The sequence below is a fragment of the Sphaerodactylus townsendi genome, linkage group LG01, assembly GCF_021028975.2.
Source record: "Sphaerodactylus townsendi isolate TG3544 linkage group LG01, MPM_Stown_v2.3, whole genome shotgun sequence".
NCBI lineage: Eukaryota > Metazoa > Chordata > Lepidosauria > Squamata > Sphaerodactylidae > Sphaerodactylus > Sphaerodactylus townsendi.
The window spans coordinates 31,228,325-31,251,567 of record NC_059425.1 but is presented as its reverse complement, the minus strand read 5'-3'; the positions used below and the strand labels follow the sequence as shown (position 1 = coordinate 31,251,567).

General features: G+C 45.0%; 1 protein-coding gene across 1 annotated transcript in view; it reads right to left on the bottom strand.

Moving 5' to 3' along the window:
* The window catches only part of LOC125438811 (L-gulonolactone oxidase-like), a 56,468-nt gene that overhangs the window by 18,325 nt on the left and 14,900 nt on the right, over positions 1-23,243 (bottom strand). Inside the window, 1 exon segment of the mRNA XM_048507387.1 lies at positions 11,834-12,019. Within this exon segment, the coding sequence (XP_048363344.1) occupies positions 11,834-12,019 (186 nt within the window).

The window sequence follows — 23,243 nt, the reverse complement described above, 5'->3', positions numbered from 1 at the left end:
GCTAATCCTGGCTGCCGTATCCCCCCCCCCAGCTACCCCCCTTCCGAACTCCATGTAGAGACTGGGAGCAGGAGCAGCCCAGTTCTCCCTGCCTCAATCTCCATGTGGAGTTCAGAGGGAGGGCGAGCCCTGCTTGCCAGTGTTCAATTGTGCCCCTGCACTGAACTCCACAGGGAGTTCGAGCCAGGCACAGTAGCGAGGGAGGGCATGGCCATGCAATGCACCCTTAAGGAAGTGGTGCCTAGGGCTCCAGCCCCCTGTGCCCCTTCACTATGCCACTGACCTCAGCTCCACCACTTAGATTGAGTTTTCATGATAGAGTGCTCCCTTTAAAAAATAGTCACCTACACATAAAAGGTTAGCATGGAAGAGAGATACCCATTATAGAACATTTTGGACTGGCTCATCTTGGACTGGCTCATTTTCTTGGACTGGCTCATTTTCTCTATGTGGGTAATTTTTTTGTCCAAATGAGCATGTGAGCTCCACCTAAAGCAGGGATGCCCAACACTGGTGTCCCATAGGTTCATGGACTACACAATTCCCATCAGCCTCTGCCAAGATGGTCAAGCTGGCAGGGGCTGATGGGAATCTTAGTCCATGAACCTCTGGGGCACCAGAGTTGGACACCCCTGACCTAAAGTCTGATGTGGTATGAGCCAGACACAAGTCGGCCACCTCAATGAAACTGAGATTGACATTTTACAAAGGACATGGGGCTGGCAATGGCAGCCTCTACCAAATTAAGTGCAGTTCCTCACTCAAATTACCCCATGCCTTGATTTCATTCTGGGTATCCCCACTTTACATCATTAGCCAGTGATGATGGAGATGGAAGAAAACACATTGCAATGACATTCAGACCCATCCTATGTTGATCTATTCTAGATAGTAGACAGTGTGAAGAAAGAACACAGCACCGGGCTGCCATTTGTTCCATCTTCCCTGTGAAGTAGGGGAAAAGGTTGTTCTTTGCCTGCTCTCACAAACAGCTGAGATTATGTGATCTGCCACAGAGTGAGTATGAGAGGAGTGAAAAGGCATCTGTAACAGAAGCTCTGCACTGAAAAGAATCTCCCTTCAGCATAGGGCAGAGCCCCAGTGTATAGTTGCCTCAAGTCTTGTATCCTGATTGCAGATAATTGTGGGCTGCCCTCTGCTTCAGGCTGGTTTCCTATTTAGATGTCACCTAGCACTTGAAGGCTCTCTGCCCAGCCAGAACAGAACAATCATGGTGAGACTTCGATACTCACCTTGTGAAAATAATGAAGAAAAGCTTTAAAACATTACATTTGAGTCAGGGGTGTCCCTGACAATGTGAAGCACTTGAGAGGTAGGCTCCTAAGGAAGACAAATTGAACAATTACTGCATCTATTTATCATGCAGTTGTTATCAACTGTAATTGTTTTGCTCCACCATTTGAAGGTGAAAGCCAAAGTAGCTGCTGAAACAGGGAACTGGCAGTTCCAGAGAGGCTGGTTTTTGAAAGTTACCACCAGAGGTAGAAGTGAGACACACTGAAAGCTTGTCTAATATGGTGGTTAGATTACTGGATCAGGATTTGGGACATCACTCTGCAATTATACACCTCACTAGGTGATTCTGAGTCAGCTTGTCTCTCTCTTTCTCTCATACTGACCTACTTCAGGAGGTTGTAACGAGGAAGGGAAAACTGTGAAGGCTGCTCTGAGTTTCTTGAAAGAAACACAGGACAAAAATGTTCTAGACAGATGAGCATCCCTGGCCTCCTTTTTGTGTTCTCTGGATAGATTCAGCAAAATTACAAACTGGGAATTAAGTGGCAATTTGGCTCAAAACAACAAAACTAAAGGGTAGTCTCTGCTACAGAAAGCACATCAATTGCCAGAATTCAGAATCACCTTGTCAGGAACTCTGGGCCATGGTGGTGATCCACAAGAGAATTTTGATCATTAGGGCACAGCCAAAATGTATAATGACATAAGAAACACAGATCTCTATGAAGTCTGGGGAAGCCCCATCCAGAGGTCAAGGCAGTGGGATGCAGCACCACTATTGCACCACCCTGCTGCCTCCAGAAGGCTTTTGGCCAGTACCGGGAGGCAGAAACAACAACAACAACAAACCTCCCTGGCTGGCCAAAAGCATAAGTCTGGGGCACTAGCCATAGTGTCCAGCCCAAAAGCCTGCCCCCTACTGGCATCTGATCAGATGCCAGTGCAGCATGGAATGCTAGCTGCCCTTCCAGGTTGAGTGCTGTGGAGGCCTGCAGTACCCACCTGCCTCCCAGGTTGCCCACCCTGCCATTTGCCAAATGCACCAGCGGGGTGGGCATAGGTGCTCCAAAGAGCAATTTGCGCCCCCCTTTAGATGGGACTGTTAGTCCTTTTGTTACTCAAAGTTACTCATTCCAACACAACATTTTGAACGGAAAGGAATCCAACAGTTATTGGATGATGTTTGAGAAGCCAAAGATAGTGAAGTCTTCCTGCTTGTTGATATGCAACTATGAGGGCTGCTGAAAGGACATGAGGACAGCCTTGCGGGATCAGACCCATGATCCATTTCATCCAGCACACTGTTTGCCTGGGGGAGGGGGGGGGACAAACAGAGCAGAGAGGCCAAACCCTACTTGCCCTGGTATTCAGAAACTGTGTCTGGACACGGAGGCTCCCTTTATTATTGTTGTAAATTTCACAGCTGCCAGATATTTAGCTGGTGGCCTTCATTACAATTCGATCCTCACCCAGAGGCCTAGGAGGTTGCAATGTATCGGTGTAGTATTCATGCGGATCCCAGCAGGGCTGCCTTCTGTATTTGACAGATGTTAATTTTGTCAATTCAAAGATGTTTCAAGTGCTGCCCTAGTGTTGTTGCTGTTGCTGTTGCTGTTGCTGTTGCTGTTGCTGTTGCTGTTGCTGTTGCTGTTGCTGTTGCTGTTGTTGTTGTTGGGATACTGTGTGGTTTCCGGGCTATATGGCTGTGTTCTAGCAGCATTCTCTCCTGACGTTTTGCCTGCATCTGTGGCTGGCATCTTCAGAGGATCTTCAGAAGGATTTTTTTAAAGAACCAAGGATAATCCACAGAAGCCTAGCACAACAATAAAATATGGGGGTGGGGGGATTTTTGCATGCCCAGCACAACCAAGGGCAAGCCACAGAAGCCCAGAAGAACAGTCTTATGTATAGGGGACCACTTTTGCAAGCCCAGCAGAACCAACTGCAATATACAGAAGCCCGAAGAATCCTGGGCCACTGTGGCAGTAGATGCCCAACAGAAGTAATCTAAAACTAGGGAATCTCACAGTAGAAATTGAAGATGGGAGGCAGTTTTGGAAGCCGAGCAGAACAAATGGCAATGTACAAAATACCCAGCAGACCTAACTGACGCTGAAGCAGTGCAAGATCCATAGGACTGATGAGCATCCAGAGAATCATAGACAGCAAAACAAATCCAAGTGGAGGGATTTTGCAAGCCCAACGGAACAAATGGCAATGAGCACAGTGCCCAGTAGAACCCAGTGCCACTCCAGCAGCGCAAGCTCAACAGAACCCAAATGAAGCCACAACGGAACAAATCCAAGCACTGAGCAACACTATAAAAGCCCTGAAGAGGACACAAATCAACTTGGCCAAAGGAAGAAAAAATATTCTCCTGAAACTAACACACTTGAAATTGACAAAGCAGACTGGCAAGCCAATAGAACCCCCACTCAGATGCAAAAACAAAGGGGAGGGAATTAAAAGTCCCAGGGTGTCTGCAAACACTGGCTCCAAATCTTCCTGGTAAATAACAAATATTTTGGTATCCTGAAAAATTCCAGATGTATTTGGGATGCCTAATTTACTTGAAAAATACTGATAAGGTATTTTTCTGGTTTATTTTCAGTTTGAGTGTATTAAAATGCACACTCTTAATAAACATGCCTAGGCTTATTCAGTATGATCCATTTCCCCCCCTCTATGTGCCTTTGGTTGTCTCTAGATGGGCCTGTGCATATCTGTGCCACTGGCCTTCAACTTCTATTTCAAAAGCATTATTTCTAAGACAGGAGGAACCTTTCTTCTACTCCCATTATTTCTTTTCAGTCACTTGCCCTTAGAGCCTCTCTCATTCTTTCTTGGAGATTTTTTCCCTTCTTCTCATCTCATTCATTCTGCACTGCACGCTTGCCTGCTCGGTTCTCAGCTCAAGATAGATATTGCTTAATAAAAGAGTTGAAGGTACTATGATAGTCCTTGCTGCTTGGGGTTTAAACACATATTTCTCATCTCACTGTGCCATCTACCTCTGTCAAATATATTTTGCTGGGTTCTGAACTATGCAAACCTAATTACCAGAGATAATACAGCTTCATTGTTGTTGTTAATACTTCCAGTGTTCACTTACACTGTTCAAAGTGCTTCATGTACATTGACTTTTTGCAACCCTTACAGCTAGGTAAGACCTGTACTGGATCCTGTGATACTGTTCTGCTAATGGCACAGCATTCCCCCAGTATAATAAGCAGTCACTGATGCACGAGTCTCTGCAGCAGAGAAACAACCTTGAAACATGGAATATCTCCTACTCCCACACAATTTTTAAAACAGATTTTCCTTTCACGAATCAAACCGTGGGCTAAGTGTTTTCCTAAACAATGACCATTTATGCACTTGTGGCTTGTCCCGCAGTGAGCATACATTCCCTTCGGGTTAGATTCTTGGTTGTGCACACATTTCCTCCCTCCCAAACTCACAGCTGCACAGATCAGAGAAACCCCGCAATTTCCAAAATTGGGCAAAGTGCAACTTTCCCCCTGCCTTTGCAGGGCAAGCAAAGCAGAGCAATATGTTTTTTGCTTCCTCTGGGTTTCACTCCTCCCTGCCTCCTCCTGTCCATGCAGGAGCAATTCTATCCAGTGCTTGGTCGTCATTTCCAGCAGCTAGATGGGGATTCCTCTTTTTTATTTTTGACAATTTCAATCTATTTCGGGAGCAATAGGTGGCTAAAATAACTCGAAAAGAAAGAAGAAAAAGAGAGAGACGTGGTGAACAACCTTCCAACCCAGAAGCAGGGGCAGGCAAAATGGCAGCTGGGCTTGGAGGAATCAGTGGGGCGCCACCACACATGCAACTGAGAAATGCAGGGAGACCCAACTGCGAAGCAAACAGCCTCAGGGCAGGGACTGCATGCATAGAAGACTTTGACTTGAATTCAGTTGGATTAACAGTGCAACCTGAATCAGTTACTCCAGTCTAAGCCCACTGCTTTTCCAAACAAGGTTGGGCCTGTGCAGTGGTGGGATTCAAATAATTTAGCAACCAGTTCTGGGGGTGGGATTCAAATATTTAACAACTGGTTGTTTACAAGCACCATTTTAACAACCGTTTCTGCCGAAGTGGTGCGAAACTGCTGAATCCCACGACTGGGCTTGCGGGTTGCCAGTTGGTGCCTCTGGGCTAAACGGAGCAGGGAGTTTTCTTCCAATACAGAACTGGGGATTCAGATCCTTTTAAAACAGTTATTCCATCTGAAACTATCTGAATCCGTTTGGCTTTGCAGCAACTCATCACAGCATTTTTCAGTTCCACATCACAGAGGAAGAAAAGAGCTTGTCTCAACTGAAGGATGAAATAACCCCCCTTTTTCCCTCTTAAAATCCTCATTATCACTGCCATCATCTTGTGCCTGGGGCTATGGGAACAGGAAAGTGAACAAGCACAAATTAGATGAAGTCAATGATGAAGCAAAAACACACATTGGACTACAGCGGTCCAGGGAGAGGCCCTGCAAGGGCAAACAGCCGGTGGAGAGCAGCAATTCTGCTGAACATAAAAGGAGCATCTGTTTGCACAGCCCCTCCCCGAGGCCCATGCGCAAAATCAGGAGTAATGAGAAACAAAATGCATTAGTGCCAAAGGGAATCACTTGCAACAGCAGCAGGGACAGGAATTCTTGCTTAAACAGCCCCTGCTCCTAGCTGAGTTCCATTCCAGCTACAGCAGAAAAGCTTTAGGGGAAAGGATTTAATATTTAAGAGCATTTATATAACGGGTGGAAAAACGGTAAAAGGAAGTGCTCTCTGGGAGAAAGGATGACACAGGGTGTTAAAGGGACAGCTGCAGTGCAGGAAGAATCCAGGAACAATGCCTCATGTATCAGGACTGAGTGAGAGAACCGGATTTGAATCCTAGCTTATCCCTGGAGTTATAGGTCAGCCTTAGGCAAGGTATTCTCTCTCAGGCTTCTAGTTCTATACATACAGTGGAACCTCGGTTTTCATTGGTTTCGGTTTTCATTGGTTTCGGTTTTCATCGATTTTTTCATTGCCTTCGGTTTTCATCACATGATTGGTCTTTGGAGTATGCTGCCACAGGAGGTGGTGATGGCCTCTAACCTGGATAGCTTTGAAAGGGGCTTGGACAGATTTATGGAGGAGAAGTCGATGTATGGGCTACCAATCTTGATCATCCTTGATCTGAGATTGCAAATGCCTTAGCAGACAAGGTGCTCGGGAGCAGCAGCAGAAGGCCATTGCTTTCACATCCTGCATGTGAGCTCTCAAAGGCACCTGGTGGGCTACTGTGAGTAGCAGAGTGCTGGACTAGATGGACTCTGGTCTGATCCAGCAGGCTCTTTCTTATGTTCTTACCCTCAACAGAGTTACACCTTTCTAAATCCACCCTGCTTCGAAGGGTGCAACTTTGTTTAAGATCGCACTGTTAAGACAAGGTTCCTGCACTGGGATATAAGAATCATCTGGAGATACCACAAACCAGGATCCACAGAGTAGGATCATGTCATTTGGTTACAAAACCACTGTTTGTGACTATCCTGCTAATTCACATTAGTGGAGTGGGAGAGAGTTAGGATGTCACATTAAACTGGGCTTTAATCAAATGGCAGTTTAGAATCCATGTTTTAGGAGAGTGATGTCCAAATGCACTGAGGGAGCTTCCTAGCAAAGTGAAGGTTTGGTCCTCCTTCTACCTGTAGCAGAAAACTCTTCCATTTGGAGGTTTCCTTTGTGGAAGGCCCTAAGAATAGTTATGGAATGTCCCAGGGTTCACAAAATGGAAGGAAAGGATCACGTTGAGAAGAACAAGCATTCAATATAGACATGGCTGTTTCTACCACTTACCCCCTCCTGTTAGTGATGCTTGGAAGTGAGTCTAAAAGCGTCACTTGCAAAGCAGCCTTTGATCTTACCATGGGGAAGAATTAATCCACAAATTCACTACATCCACCCCAAAAAAGAAGACGGGGATATTTCCCTTTGAACTGGGGTGCTGGCTGGATTTCCCTGGAGTCCTCTCAAGACATCATCAAGCTACCCAGATCAAGTTAGGTTCAAGGCTCTTCTTGGGACACTGCTGAGGGACTAGTCTCCTTTAGCTAGCATGCAGAGAGACACAAGCCATCTGTAGCATCAAAGTATACTTTAGCAGGCATCTGCTCAAGGTCTGGAAGGCTGGGACAGCTGTCTTCCAGGAAATCAAGTTATAAACCAAGCCAAATTACAAAACGTGACACAAAATCCTCCCAGGGAAAAGGTAGGGGAGGGGAAAAAAAATTAAAAACTCTCCTTCAACACCTGTCCCCACATGGGGCTGCTAATTAATTTTTGATTTTAAAAAAATCCTACTCATGAATACCTTGTGCCTTGTCTAGCTTTGCTCTTAGACTTGTTTCCTGTACTACATGTACTACATTATTTCACTCAGCTAGGATTAAGCCACCTCAGCGAGGACTAGCAGCTTGGAGTTAGTAGCAGAGAGCAACAGTAGAGAAAAAAAGGATAATTTAATGGAAGCATTTTGGATTATTAGCAGATTCACAACAGGTCTCTAAAGAAAAGAATACAGAAAAGTAGATGAGCACTGATGGTTTTACAGTGAAAATATGTTTACCTGCTGTGTAGAATATTTTTTTTTGTCTACCCTTCATCTCAAATGTCAATTCCAAACTATTTCTAACTAGTTTAAAATAACCACATAAACCCAAGGCAGCATTTTGAAGCTGCTGAGTGCTGATCTACAGCAGGTTCATGTTGGGGCGCCAGAGTCCAAAATAATCAGAGGCGGGGTTAACTCTGCAAATTAGATAATCAACATTAATTTGTTTAATTTCCCCCAGACAGTGAGCCTTGAGTGCACACGGCATCAAAGGTTCTAAATATAACCCATGCCCGAGACCACGTGATTCCTGAAGACTCTAAAAGGGCTGGGTAGATTTGCCTTTTGTACAGAAGAAAAAGGAGAAAGGTTATGAAGGCTGTGATTTTGTAATCACATTCATTTTATTGATCATTTCCCACTTTTCATGTCATGGACTACGGCACAGATTACTCCTCATCAGGCAAAGAGACCAGAGGCCCAGATGGGGGTGGATGCACACCTGATACCACAGAAAGAGAAGGAGGTTGAGACACCTCTAAGAACCCTCAATGTTTTTCAACAGAAGCTCAAGGAGTCTGAGCCAACCTGTTCACCCTGGGATACCACTTTGCCTCCTGATGTAGACCTGGGCACTAAGCCTGTTCCCACCCTAGAACCCACTGCAGCACCTCAGTTCTCTCCCCAAATGATCCCTCAAGCCTATAAAGTCAAGCACCACCCCAACCCCATCACAGTACTCTCCACTGTAAGCCAGTGCAGCATCTTTAATAACTAAGAGCCTGCCCTTGGAGAGGAGAGTCTTGCATCTCCACCTCCACGCAAAAGTATTTAAGGCTTTGTTCACCCTCAGGTTTTGCTGGAACAACATCTGTGACATTTGGCTCCGGCTCCAACAATGTTGTCTTGACTGATTCCTGGACCTCAGCCTTAAGCAAGAAACCTAGCTGTCTTCTTTCTTGTAAACTGAAAAGCCTTCCATTGTAACGAAGTTGGCAGGAACCATTTATCATTCTGGTTTTCCATTATGGGACCTTTCCCATCTCTTGGACATCCTTCATGTGATGGTACTACTGCACACTTTTTATCTGCTCTTTCCCCTTTCCTTCTCTCCACACAATAATAAAACACTAGCTTTAGTCCTGCCCATAAATAACCCCCCTCTGATCACTCCATTCTGTTTTCCTCCAACAATGCCAACTTCTTTCAGAGTCTGCTGTTCTTTCCTTGTACCAGTGTTTGCCCCTAAAGGTGAATTGCAATGTAAACCCAGCTCATTATTGCCAAGTGAACACAGATCTATAGTTTTGGTCTGACTGAGGATAGTGGATCCAATGCATCTTATGCAGGAGATCCAGAGGCTGAGCAAGGGGGAAAAGCACCCTGTGCACCGGTGCATCCCCCACCCCACCCCGCCAAGCCACACCCCCACCACACCCCCGCCACAGTGGTGCCTGCCCGGTGCATTGCGCACCCCATGCCCCCTTGGAGCTATGCCTCTGAGGAGATCAGTTTCTTCAATATCCAATGCAACGGGGCCCCTTGTAGCCAGACTGGGAATGATCTCTGTGTCAGTTGTGAGAGAGCTTCTCCCAATCAGAACAGATAATACCAGGCTAGACAGATCATCAGGTCATCCCACTAGACAGGGAGTTTTGCATATTCAAAGTTATACTGCAAACATTTTTCACCCAGTTATTGCCAGATAAGGCAGTATTTTGCACTGTTCATCCGCTGCATTAAGACCAGAACAAAATTTAATAAAACAAAAATGTGTGCATGTGTAAGGATGTGTCAATAGATTGTCTGTGTTCTGCTTTCCTGCTCCCAAGTTGGTTTCCAGAGGCTGTGCATATTTCATCCGGGATAAGTAAAGCTAATCAGAAATATCTTCCTCCTCGGCTGGTTTCTTTATGCTGGCTAACAGATTAAATTGGAAGGGATTGAGAGGGTTGGTTCTACCATGAGGCCAACCAAGGCAATGACCTCAGGTGGCAGATTTCTGGAAGACAGGTGGGGCCAACATCAACCTCCCATCCTGTCTGCCTTTGCAATGGTCCATAATGGAAGAAAGACAAGATGGGAATGTGATAAATATTGATGTACCAGCATTCCTGCAAGTCCCAGAAGATGGGGTACTGGAATCTCTCTCTGGGTGCTCCAACCCTTGCTCCAAGCCTCCTCCAAGTTTATCAGATTTATTTATTTATTAACTAATAAGAGCTAGGAATAAAATGAAAGTCGTAAGTCTCAGAATTCTGAATTCTAAGCGCTCCATACCTGTTCAGTGTGCAAGTGATAAGCATAACATAGTCATTGCTTTGCCCTACATGTGACACAGGACTGCAGAAAAGCACTGACACACTGAAAGGAAGAGAGAAACGTATACACTGAAGGAACCGTAAAATCAATTTCCAAAGAACAGATATTCCCTGCAAGTCACTTAATCTTCCTAGTTAAAGCCCTCAGCTTAAAAGATTCCCTAACAAATGAGGCAGTGGGTGTGTGGAAAGAATATTCATTAACTAATTGCGACTGCATGCTGTCTGAACTGGTCTAGAACCATTAGTCCTGCCAAGAGCTGTTTCTTAAGTCTGTATTTATAATATATGTCTTTCAAGCAGCAGTTAGCCTGACTGGGAGCCATTGTTGTATGTTTGGAGCACTAGATCAGAACTGTGAAGATCCAACTTCACCATCGTGCCTGCCCTGAATCTCAGTGATCAACCAGCAGAGATGAAGATAATGCATCTCTGTTCTTCTACAAAACACAAATTATAGGCTTGGCCTTGAAACTTGTGTGGGAAAGAAAGAGGAGAATTAACCCTTCTGTTTAGGTAACTAAAATTGACACAGCCCCCTAAATGCTGTTAGCATTTTAAAGGGGAAAAGAAGTGTAATCTTTTTTCCTTAAAAAGCTAATAACAAAATAGCAAACTTGGTTTTGGTTAACAAAAAGAAGTTGAAGTTGAACATTTAACCCCCCCCCCCCCTTCCCAAGGCAAATTGGGGCTGCAGGGAAAATTTATGGATGGACACAGAGACATGATTTTGTCTTCTCTGTAATGCCTTAATTTGATGATGTTGAGTCAGTCATTTTTTTTCCAGTTTGTCTCATAGGATTGTTCTGTACAGAGGTGTTCCTCCCATTGGGCAAAGTGGGCAGTTGCCCAGGGCGCCCCCTTGTGGTGGGCATCAAAAATGCAGGTTTGTTTGTGGGATTTTTTTGTATTTTCAGTGTTTTTTTCCATTTTTGGCCTGCAGGGGGCGCAGTTTTTAGGCTAGGAGCACCAAAATTACAGAGATTTTTTCGGGAGAATCTCCTGATGATATCACCCAGGTTTGGTGAGGTTTGGTTTAGGGAGTCCAAAGTTATGGACTCCCAAAGGGAGTGCCCCATCCCCCATTGTTTCCAATGGGCGATAATAGGAGATGGGGGCTACACCTTTGAGGATCCATAACTTTGGACCCCCTGAACCAAACTTCACCAAACCTGGGTGGTATCATCAGTAGGGTCTCACAAAGACACTCTGAAACTTTGGTGCTGCTATCTTAATAATTGCACCCCTGACAGCAGGCACCCCCTAAATTTCCCCAGATTCTCCTTTTAAATCCACCCCCTTCCTGCCAATGCTTGTTTTCTTTCTTTCTTTTATTCTCTCAATTCCTAATAAAGGTTATTATTATTATTATTAAATCCACCCCCTTTGGCATGGATTTAAAGGGAGAACCTGAGGTCCCTAGTTTAAACATTGAAAGTGATGCTGTTTCAGGGTGGGGGAGAATCCACCCCAAAATAGCATCACTTTCAATGTTGTTTAAACTGGGGACCCCAAATTCTCCCTTTAAGGCCTCCCGGAGCCCCAGAAAGGAATGCTGTCTATGCCAATCTGGGCTTCTTGGAGGTAGGGGGGGTGGGAATGACTAAAAAGTGTAAAAGGTTTCCTGATTATGTTATTTTTACATACTGAGATACCTCCTTGAGAGTGGATGGGAAGGTGGTCTCTTGCAGATAGAACTCCATCACACACTGGAACGTGATGTCGATGATGATACCCAAACAGCCCAGGTGGACACGGGCAGCTTGGAGAAGTTCAGAGTTTGTGGATTCGGAACACTCCAGGATTTCCCCAGAAGCTGTCAACAAGGTCAAAGCTACTACCTGCCATGGGAAAACAGAATTAAAACAAACATGTTTTAGTCTGGGAGTCAGTCAAATCATCCCCTTTTCTGATTCAGCTTTAGCTCGAAGTTCAGCTGTTGACTGATTGGAACCTATGTGACCCCAGCTTGCAGTATTTGTCTGGATAAATTTACCTGGATAAATTCACTGCACTCTGCAATCTACAACAGGCTTGCAAACGCGGATATAAGGAAGATGGACAAAGAGAAGGAATATAACAATAACCACCATCAGGGGTGGAAAAAATATAATGCTGAATACTTTTAGGCTGCATTATTAGGCACATGTCTACTCAGGAGTAAGCACCATTGAATTCAGTGGGCTTATTTTGGAGAATCTGGCTTCATGCAATGCGAAGAACTCATGCTTAATTCTCTTGCATGGAAATCAGTGGGAATTAAAACAGCTAATTTTGACTGAATTGGTCCCTGAATGCAACTCAGTATTGAAAGATACAATGGAATAAAAATAAAGGCATCAATTCTCTTTTTTGTTTGCATACCATCTGCCTCAGTGTTGACAGATTCTCATGAAGATGACAGAATACAAATTACCTTTACTTGCCTTTAGTGTCACACAACCAAATCTAATTGGCTATGTTATTCTGAGATACCATCCTATTCTCTACGAATTCAAGACTGGATAGGCCACTCAAAAAGAGGGAAAAGCAGCAAGGGAAACAAATGGCAGCAAACAGCATATGGGGAAAGGGATCAGAATCGAAAGTATTGGTGGTGGGGGAAAGCTGACTTAAGACAACCCTTCAAGGGGTTTCCAAGAGAAGAGACACTCAGTGGTGGTTTGCCATTGCCTGCCTCTGTATTGCAACCTGGGACTCCCATGGTGGCCTCCCACCCAAATTCCAACCGAGCCAACCTTGCATACCTTCCAAGATCTGATGAGTTTGGGCTAGCCGAAAGTATTAGGATGGAGGGATTTTTACCCAATTAATACGGCGACTTGTGATCTGAACTGGAAGGAGATCATGATTGGCGAGCCCTTACTCTGAATCAGTTAGCTGATTTTGGGGGGGGGGGTTCAATTCTCACTTGGATTCAACAAAGTCTTTCAAATTGTGGTTCAAGGTTCTGTTTTGGCTGAGGAACATATGACACGTTGGTGTGATTAGACTCTTCCCATTTCCCATTTCTGTTACAATCTACAGACCTGAATCTAACAACTTAGGCCTGGGAGGTGGCTGAGGGGACGTGATCCAGGAAACTGACTGAAACTTATAAATATGGTCAGTGACTAGAATTGGCAATAGGCTTGGAGAAGAATGTGCTGTCCCTCTGACAGAGGCTTAATGTGCGGTAAAGTACAGGTGAAGCTTTTTACAGCACTGAGGTAAATAAGATCCCAATGGAGCAAGATATTTTCCCTCCAGACAGTTCCAATGCTATCAGTGACTGGAAGGAAAGGATATTTCCTGGGACCCCACTTATGCCATCCTCAGTGACATTATAGAAGAAAGGCAGGACGTCATGTGAAACGAACAAACTGGGAAATGGCTGTTGTGGTTTTTTCTAGGCTGTTTGGCCGTGGTCTGGCAGTTTTTGCTCCTAATGTTTTCCCCGCACCTATGGCTGGCATTTTCAGAAGCATGTCATAGTGTAATACAGAGGCGGACCTCCCATTGGGAAAATTGGGCACTTGCCCAGAGGCACAGCAATTGTTAGTCATGTGGGGGTGCGGCACCAAATGTCCAAGCCACGCCCACTCTGAACGGTCACGTGGCCCACACAAGACATCAGGGCTGCTGCCTCGCACTCGCTCAGTCACCACCTCTCACTGCACTTGCTCCTCCCGAGATTGCTGCCTGCCCGGGAAGCCTGCAGAAGATCCCAGGTAAGTAAGTAAACCACCAGGGGTCCGGGCTGCCCACCAATCCTGGGGCTCCGGGAGGGCACCGCAGCGGCAGGGGATGGGCAGGGCTGTTGAAATATGATTTTCTCCATGGCACACTGCGAAATGCTAAGTTTAGTATTTACTTTATGCACCTGATGATGTCACGTCTGATCTTTGCATGCTCTTGGAATAAATTTTGCTAGTTTTTAATATGCCAATGGACTCCCGTTTGATTCTACTATCCAAGACTTCATTTGAACTCTCCCTTTCTCCCCAGTGAAGACCCGAAGTGGCTCATATCGTTGCCTCTTGTGCTTTATCCTCACAACACTTTTACCAGGTAGGTGAGACTGAGAGTGTGGGACTGGCCCAGTGTAACCCAGTAAGCTTCCACAGCAGCATGGAGATTCAAACCCGATTCTCCCTGATCAGACAGTATGGTTGCATGCAGAAGGGAAATCAGTTTGGAAACAGATCAGGGAAAACATTGCGGTAAAAGTGATTGTGAAAACCACAGAGAAAAAGTTCAACTGGAAATGTTTCCATAACCAAATGGGGGGAAACCATGTGGAAGTCCACATCAAAGACCGTAGCATTTGCTGGCAGGATACGTGGACAACTTGTGCAGAAAAGCCCATCATTTGAAACTCTAACCATTAGACCACACTTCCTCTAATATTAATATGATTACCCCTGTGGGAAATTTTGGGTGGGTTAACATTTCTGTTGCCAATTCTTTGTGTGAATCTAGGCAATATTTCTCTTTTCATCAGCAGCGACCAAGAGCTCCAGCTTGGAACTCAAATTGCTTCTTGTTTTAAATTCAAGAAATCTTACCACCTACAAAGCTTTCTCCAGCAGGTTCTGGAGGGTTTTCCGGGCTGTGTGGCCATGGTCTGGTGGATTTTGTTCCTAACATTTTGCCTGCATCTGTGGCTGGCATCTTCAGAGGTGTATCACAGAGAAAAGTCTGTTTTCTCACTGTGTCTAAGTGAGAAGGGAAAGTTTAGTGTGATATATTGTCCATGTCCCAGGGTGGGGAACCAATCATTAACTGTTTGGGTGGGACTTGCTATGGAAAGGTGTGGTTGAGTGAACTGTATTGTGGGTGGGGTTATCAGTCCATTTTTTAAGTACTGGGAGCCAGGCCCTGCTAATCTTCAAAGTCTCTTCTTTCTTATTGAAGTTGTCCTGGTGTTTGTGAATTTCAGTGGCCTCCCTGTGCAGTCTGACATAGTAGGCTTCTGAATTGTCCAAAATTCAGCTTTCGACAATACTTTCTCCAGCAGATGACGCCATTGGGCTAACTTTTACGCCAATCCTTCCGCCAAAGCTACAACCCAAATTGTCTCCCATCTTTCCACCTCCCTCCCCTTCCCTTTACTTTCTACATATTCTCTTGCCTGCTTGGATGAAAATTACTTTCTGCTGCCCTGACTGCTATGTTTGTAGTCTCAAGGTGAAGAATTTCAGTTTGACTGAATTCCTCCAGAACCATTTCAGCTCCAGCTGCTGCTTTTTCAGTTTGGGAAGGGGCAGAAGAGAAAGCATAAAGTGGGTCTGGGGAGAATTCAGAGCTGAGCGCCCTTGAACAAGGTGCTGGGCCTTTGTTTTTTGCCTCCCCCGCAGGTAATTTTCTAAGGTCAAAGAGGTTCAGACTAGAAAACAAGCCCAAGGGAAATCACACAGAAAAGCAATTGAAACGGGTCTATCACTTGCAAAGTTTGCAGCTGTGGTTTTTGTCATTTCCTTATGTAGCTATTTGCTGTTCTGCTTGCATGGCACAGACAGTTGTTCATCTGCACAAAGCAAACACAAAAGAAGAGAGACAAGGCAGGTAACGCAGTGTCATTGCTTGAGCCATCTACTTGCTGAAGCCATCTCTGTCTAGTGCAAAATCTTGGAGAATTACATCTTATTTTTAACTTGTCAAGTACCTTCATACCTTCCTCAGCAAAAACTAATTTGAACTCATAAGGTAGCTAATACCAGCTTGGAAAATTCCTGGAGTTTAGGTGGCATTGCCTTGGGAGGGTAGAGTTTGGGGAGGGGAGGGAGCTCAGTCGGGATGTGATGTCGCTCTAGGACTTTTGTTTTTCCAAGACTTCATGGTATGTCTACCCCCTGAAGCTACCATTTCCTCCTGGAAAAACTGATCTCCACAGTTTAGTGCTCAGTTGTCATTCTGGGAGAACTCCATGTCCTACCTTGAACTTGGCAACCCTATCCCACAATAGTAATAATTCACATCACAATATGGCTAGCCATTTTTCGCCATTTTACAGACAGCCCAGCACTCTGCTTCCAACAGTGGCCAGTTCGATACTTCCAAGACACCCACAAGTGGAGTATGAAAGCAAGAGCACTCCTCTAGTGAATGTTGCCAGCACCTGGCCATTACATATAGCTGGGGATGGCTCACTGGCTGTACATCTGCTTCTCATGCGGAAGGTCCCAGGTTCAAGCCGCAGCATCTCCAGTTAACAGGATCAAGTCATAGAAGATATGAAAGACCAACTACAGAGAGCTGTTGCCAGTCGGGGAAAACAATAGTCATTTTGGTGGACCAAGTGGCTAATTCAGTATAAAGAGGTTCAGGTGTTCATATAGTTTCCAGGTTCAGTTCTCAGGATCACCAGCTAAATGTCTGCTGGGGGAAAAGCATTTTCTGAGGCCCTGAAAAGCTGCTTGCTGTCAGTCAGGAAAGACAATACTGAGCTAGATGGACCAATGACTTGGTACAAGGGTGCTTTCTGTGTTCAAAGATATGTTGCATTAACAGGCATTGCCCACAGAATAAACTCTTACCTCCCCACCACAAGACCTCTGTATGTTTGGGCACATGCGCCCACCGTTCCCACGGATACACCAGCCAGCTTGACATTTGACAGTCAGGACTGCCATCAGATGTCATGCTTGCATGTGTCAGAACCAACTCTTGATGGGGGCTGGTGCAACCATGTAGCCTGCTCTATGGCCCCTTCCGCACATGCAGAATAATGCATTCAATCCACTTTCAATGCACTTTGCACTAGATTTTGCTGTGCGAAATAGCAAAATCCACTGACAAATAATTGTGAAAGTGGATTGAAAGTGCATTACTCTGCTTGTGCGGAAGGGCTGTGTCTAGCCTGATTGATGTACCTATTGATTGATGTGTAGAAGGGGTCTGTTTCTTGCTTTGCTTTCTCTTCTTTCCCCTTTGATGTTTATTGCTTGATAACAAATGTAGATAACTAGGTGAGATCCTGTGAAACATCCTGGCCTCAGGCAACAGGATGTGTCCGTTGCATCACAGTGGGGAGGTTTCACAGGTGACACAATATTGGATCAGATGGATTTCTAATCTGCTCCAGGAGGGCACTTCTAATAACCTTGCATAGGTTCACGGTAAATGTGAGTTTTAGTGTACACTGTTTCTTCCAAGAATGTATGAACCATAAGTCATGGACACATAGGAAACTGATTGGCACTGCTACATGTACGATCCAGCTTCAAGTGATAGCTGATTTGGGAGATGCTGCAGCTGAGTAATTCGCTCTCACAGGCAGAAAGTCCTAGGCTTAATGAATGACATCTATAGTCAAACATCTGAGGAACCAGATGCTGGTAAAGAGCTGCTACCGCTAAATAGACAATGGTGGGCTACTCACCAATGATGTGAGTACAATGCTGTTCAAGAGATGGACCACAGCTCAATGGCTGAGCTCTCTGCAGAAAGTCTCAGGTTCAATCCCTGCTGTTTCTAGTTAAGAAATATCATGTAAGAAACGCTGTGAAAGATCTCTCCCTGAGACCCTGGTGAACCCCTGCAAGGGTAAAGACTGACCTTGACGGACCAGTGCTCTGTGTAAGGCAGATTCACATGCCCATGTGTTCGCAGACCAGTACAACAGGAAGAGGAAAATGATGGTCCTGCTCTACCATGTCTATGTCATGATATATAAAACAGTGGTTCACAATGGTTCATCTTCAAGTCAGCAGAAAGCTCATTCAGCAACAAGAACCAAAGCCGGCCAGTCCAGGGGCAACCAGCAACAGTTAACCTTTAACATGATTGGTGAATTCAACTGTGACTCTGGTCCAATGAAAGGCTGTTGTCGGGAAAAATACCCTGCTTGAATGTTATAAGAAGCTAAGCATTGTGTATGCCATATTCCACTTTATTCAGAAGTATTCCTATTTATTTAGACTTAGTCTTCTGTTAGAGTCTTGCTGAAGTGTTCTGTGTAGCCTTGTGTTCTGTGTCCTCCTTGATCTCAGATTGCAAATGCCTTAGCAGACCAGGTGCTCAGGAGCAGCAGCAGCAGCAGAAGGCCATTGCTTTCACATCCTGCATGTGAGCTCCCAAAGGTACCTGGTGGGCCACTGCGAGTAGCAGAATGCTGGACTAGATGGACTCTGGTCTGATCCAGCAGGCTAGTTCTTATGTTCTTATGTAGTATTATCTAGTATAGTCTTGTGTAATCTTGCAACTGCTAAGTAAAGCCTTCCTGATTGGAAAGAACGTCTTGCGTGGACAGTTTTCTTTTCCTAAGTGCTAGGAGGCTGTAGTGAGTGCAAGAAGACTACTAGACCTTCTTGTCTACCCTGAGTAGCTCTGCTTTAACTCTATTCTATGCAAGAATCGAGAGGCTCTTGCTGGCTCAGTGGCAAGAGTAGTAACAGGATTACAACCTGCCCTTTCCATGGCCACCCCTTATTTCTTGGGATTTTTCTCTATTTCACAGGCTGGTTTTGATGGCTGCTCATGAATTTCAAGTCCTGTCGATTCCTGAAAGGGAGAACCAGCAGCTCCTTTGTCTCTCTATTGATCTCCTGCCCCCTTTTATTAGCCTTCTCTCTATCTCTTCTTTAAAAACGCTGTCATTTCTTTTAATTTACTGAATTTTGCAGGGGGAAATCTATCAATCGTGTTGAAAGCCAGATGAATCCATTCTGCCCCCACACAATCCCAGCTGGGAGCAGCGATTCATTTTGCGAGCAGCCTCGGAGAGGATATTAATGACATCATAAATAATTTACAGGCACCTGGTTCCACCAAAGCCCCCAATACACCCATGCAAAAACCCACATGTACACTGGTTTGCTAATGAAGATCCTGCACCATTCGGCAACACAGTCTGTGTTTTCACTGGATACACAAGCAATGGGGAGAATATTAATTTATTTTATCCCTGAAGTGGTGCTATGAGAAAAGGGTTTGCTTACCAGGGAATACTAAGGGAGGTGGGAGATGGCCAAGTGGAAAGTATCTGGGTGAGGATAAGGGAAGGACCCACAGTATTGTGGTTGGAGTCTGCTGCAGAACACCTGATCAGGGGCGAGGAGGTGGATGCTGCCCTCTTTGAACAGCTGGACAGGGTATCCAAAAAACATGACCAATTTTCCTGATGTGTGCTGGGAGACAAACTCTGCAAAGCGTCCATGGTCACGCAAGCTCCTGACCTGCCCGACTGACAACTTTCTTCATCAAATGGTGGAGGAAGCTATGAGAAGTCAGCCATATGTGACTTAATATTGACCAACAGGCAAGAGACTGTAGATGGGATGTAGGGGGTAGGGACCTTTGGAGGCAACAACAATGCCCTTCTAGAGTTTCTTTTGCTGTGGAGCGGGGCAAGAAAATTAGTAGCCAGATGTCTAAGTTAGATTTTAGTAGGGCAGAAGAGAATAGGGCCATCTAGATGTCGTAGTATGTAAGATAGTCTGGGCCGCTGGCTGAAATTGACAGAGAGGTTGTTGAGAGGCATTTGGTTGCACTGGGTGACTACAAACATCTGAGCCAGATGGTGTACACCTGAACGCACTCAAAGAATATTCCAGAGAATTTACAGAGAATTTGCTTATTGTCTTCAAAACCTACTGGACGGTGGGAGATGTGCCACAAGACTAGAGGAGGGCAAATAATATCCCAGTCTTCTGAAAAGGGAGGAAGAATGACCCGGGAACTACAAGCCAGTCAGTCTGACCAGCGTCCCAAGAAAGATATTGAAGCAGATTTTTAAAGGGATCTATCTGCAAGCATCTAAAGGGCAACTTGTTGATCTAGGATTTGCCTCCACAGGCCAACCTTGTTCCTGTCTTTGATTGAGTGACAGGCTTACTGTATTGTGGAAATACCATCAACTGGATGGTAAACTGGAGGACTATGGACTGGACTCTGGGATAATTAGGCGGATGGGGAACAGGTTGGAGAACAGTACCCAAAAATAGTTGTTGATGGTATTTCATCTGATTGGAAGGAATTGTCCAGTGGGGTATGACAGGGCACTGGTCTGGGCCTAATACTTTTCAATATTTTTTTAATAAATGATGCTGGTGAGGGGATGGAGGAACCACTCGTTAAATCTGCAAATGACACCAAATTTAGAAGAGTAGTGAACACCCTGGAACTAGAGATAGAATTCAACGAGACTTGTGAACACCCTGGAAAAGTGGGCAGATGTGAACAAGATACAATTTAACAAGGGCAACTGCAGAGTTGTCAGTGGCAAAACTACAAGGGAACGGAGGTGCGCCGTGCACCAGGCGCATGCCTGGGGGGCACGGAAAATCACCCCCAGGCTCCTCCCCCTTTCTCCCCCTTGCGGTGCCCCCCACAGTGCCCCTTCTTTCCCCCTTCCCCCACTTACCTTAGTTCCTTTCCTTTTTGATAACTTTTTCAGGTTGCAAAAGGCCTGTTCGCAGTAAAAACGCCCTGAGGAACGACAGTTGGGGCTCACAAGGTCTCCTGGGAAGTATAGTTCCCATCAAGCTGTTTTTACTGAGAACAGGCCTTTTGCAGTCTGAAAAAGTTCTCAAAAAGGAAAGAAGAAGGAGAAGAAGAAGAGTTTGGATTTATATCCCCCCTTTCTCTCCTGTAGGAGACTCAAAGGGGCTTACAATCTCCTTGCCCTTCCCCCCTCACAACAAACACCCTGTGAGGTAGGTGGGGCTGAGAGAGCTCTGAGAAGCTGTGACTAGAAGCTGTGAATTCCTCAGATAAGCCTCCACAGCCCAGGCGGCAGAGCGGAGAATCAAACCCCGTTCCTCCAGATTAGATACACAAGCTCTTACCCTCCTATACCACTGCTGCCTGGCGGAACAGGTCCATTTTACAGGCCCTGTGGATAGCTTGTAGATCTTACAGGGCCTTGGTCTCTTTAGGGAGCCTGTTCCACCAGAGCGGGCCAGCCGGATGTTCTAATTTCTGGAGCCTCAAAAATTATGATTGGAAGCACATTGTAAAGTCAGGTGATGCAGATGTATGCAAGCTTCACAATGATTTCTATGTTTTATATTAATTCTATGTAATTTTTTTAAAAAATGTTTTAAAAATAAAACTGACTGGATCCTGATCAGTATGCTCAGCATGGCAGAATTCTCAGACACATCGAAATATACCACACTACATTACGCAGAGTCAGATCTTCTGGCTTGTCTGTTTATTGGATTATTTAGAGTATTTGCACACTGCCTGCTTTAGAAAAAAACTGTTCAAGGTGCCTCAGAATGTAATAAAACAACATTAAAACTTAAACAAGATTTAAAATATAAAGATAAGCAATGAAACCCCCTCCATCCAGCAGGCCATAAAACCAATTGTAATAATAAAGCAAAGAAATGAGCTAAGCCAATATTAAAACATGTTCTAAACTACAGTCAAAATGCCAACAGAGTATGCATGAGGCAAACCTCTCAAGGGAGGGGAAGCCAAGGATAAGATGCTGCCACCAAGAAAGTCCTGTCTCTGGTTGCCACGGTTAGCCCACCCCTCATACCCCACATTGCTGAAATATGGATTTCATATTATTATTCCTGTAAAACTGTATTGGCAAAAGCCAATTCTCATATTTGTGTGTGTAGGTGGCAGAGTGTCCACCCTAAAAGCAGGCCTAAGGCAAAAGGTCTGTTTGCAAGATTAAATCAGTGAATGAGTTACTCAGGGCAATAGGAGCTGGAAGCCTCATAGACCATGGACATATCTTGATTACCACACCCCGCTAAGCTGTTCTGATGCAATGAATCCTGGAAAACTCCCTGATACTGGACGTTATATTTAATCTACCTTTGAGAAACCATTTCCTCAACAATTGCTCCTTCCCTGCATTTCCTCTACCTCTAGATATGATCTCCCTAACAATCAATCCCTTCCTGATCCAATCAAAGCCTCAGCCAAATTGAATACCTGAGCAGAAACTCCAAGGAGTAACTCTGCATAAAGCCTTTCAGAGCTCCCGATGTAATCAAGGAACAATGGACTCTATTATCCCAACACTTAGCAACAGTAGATGAGCTACTAATTAGCTCAAGCCAGCAATCCCAGCATAGGAAATCCCAACAGATGCATAAAATGAAAATGAAACTTACTAGTTCCCGCCCCTACCTGCGCTAAGGGGTATAAAAGTACTGTGCACCCTAGCCTCAGTGCTCTTTACTGGCTAAACCTCTCTTGGTCTAGTTGGTTGGAGACACGATATCGTCCTTTGCATTGGATCCCTATGCTGGCATAGGAATCCTTGCTTTCTCCAAGAACTTATTCAGCTGAATTTAGGTGACGTATAAGTCCCCTGCTCCCTCTCCCAATTCTATCATCCAAACCTATCCCTCTCCTCCCTTTTTATTTCACTTAGGAACTGTGTGTATGCTTCTCCATATCTTACTGTGTGATTGTTTGCAACCAAAATGTATATAAAAGTATTTTAAACTACAATTTGGTCTCTTGTACATTCTCTGTGGAACGTTTCAAAAGCCAATTCTGGTATAGTTGTCTAAAAGATCCCACCTAGCCTGCCTCTTGCACTGCCAAGCCAAGTTATTCCCCATTGCTACTTTGAAAAATATATTCATAACTGTTAAGCTAGGTAACACCACCCAACCCAGCTCCATGGGCAGGAACACAGAGAACAGGGCTTGATAGTTATGGGAGGATGGAGCCCCTCGTTTATCCCACCCCCAAGTCATTTAAGGCTTTAATGGCAAGCACCAGCATGAGCTTTAATGGCAAGAACCAGCTAGCCCTATCTTATCAGGTCTTGAAGCTAAGCACGGTCAACCCTGGTCCGTACTTGGACCTCCAAGGAAGTCCAGGGTTGCTACATAGAGGCAGGCAATGGCAAATCACCTCTGTTTGTCTCTGCCTTAAAATCCCTCTGTGGTTAACATAAATTGGTTATGTGTGCTCTGACAGGAAGCAAGTCTCCAAGGAATTCCTTAGCTCTATTACCCAAGATCCTTTTCAGTGTGGGAATACGGGGGACCGAACACAGGACTTTCAGCATGTAAGGGCTGTGCTATTGAGCCTCCTCCTAACTAATTCGATTGGGTCCCTGCTGACCAGAAGACACAATTATGATCAGGTCAGATAGTTCTA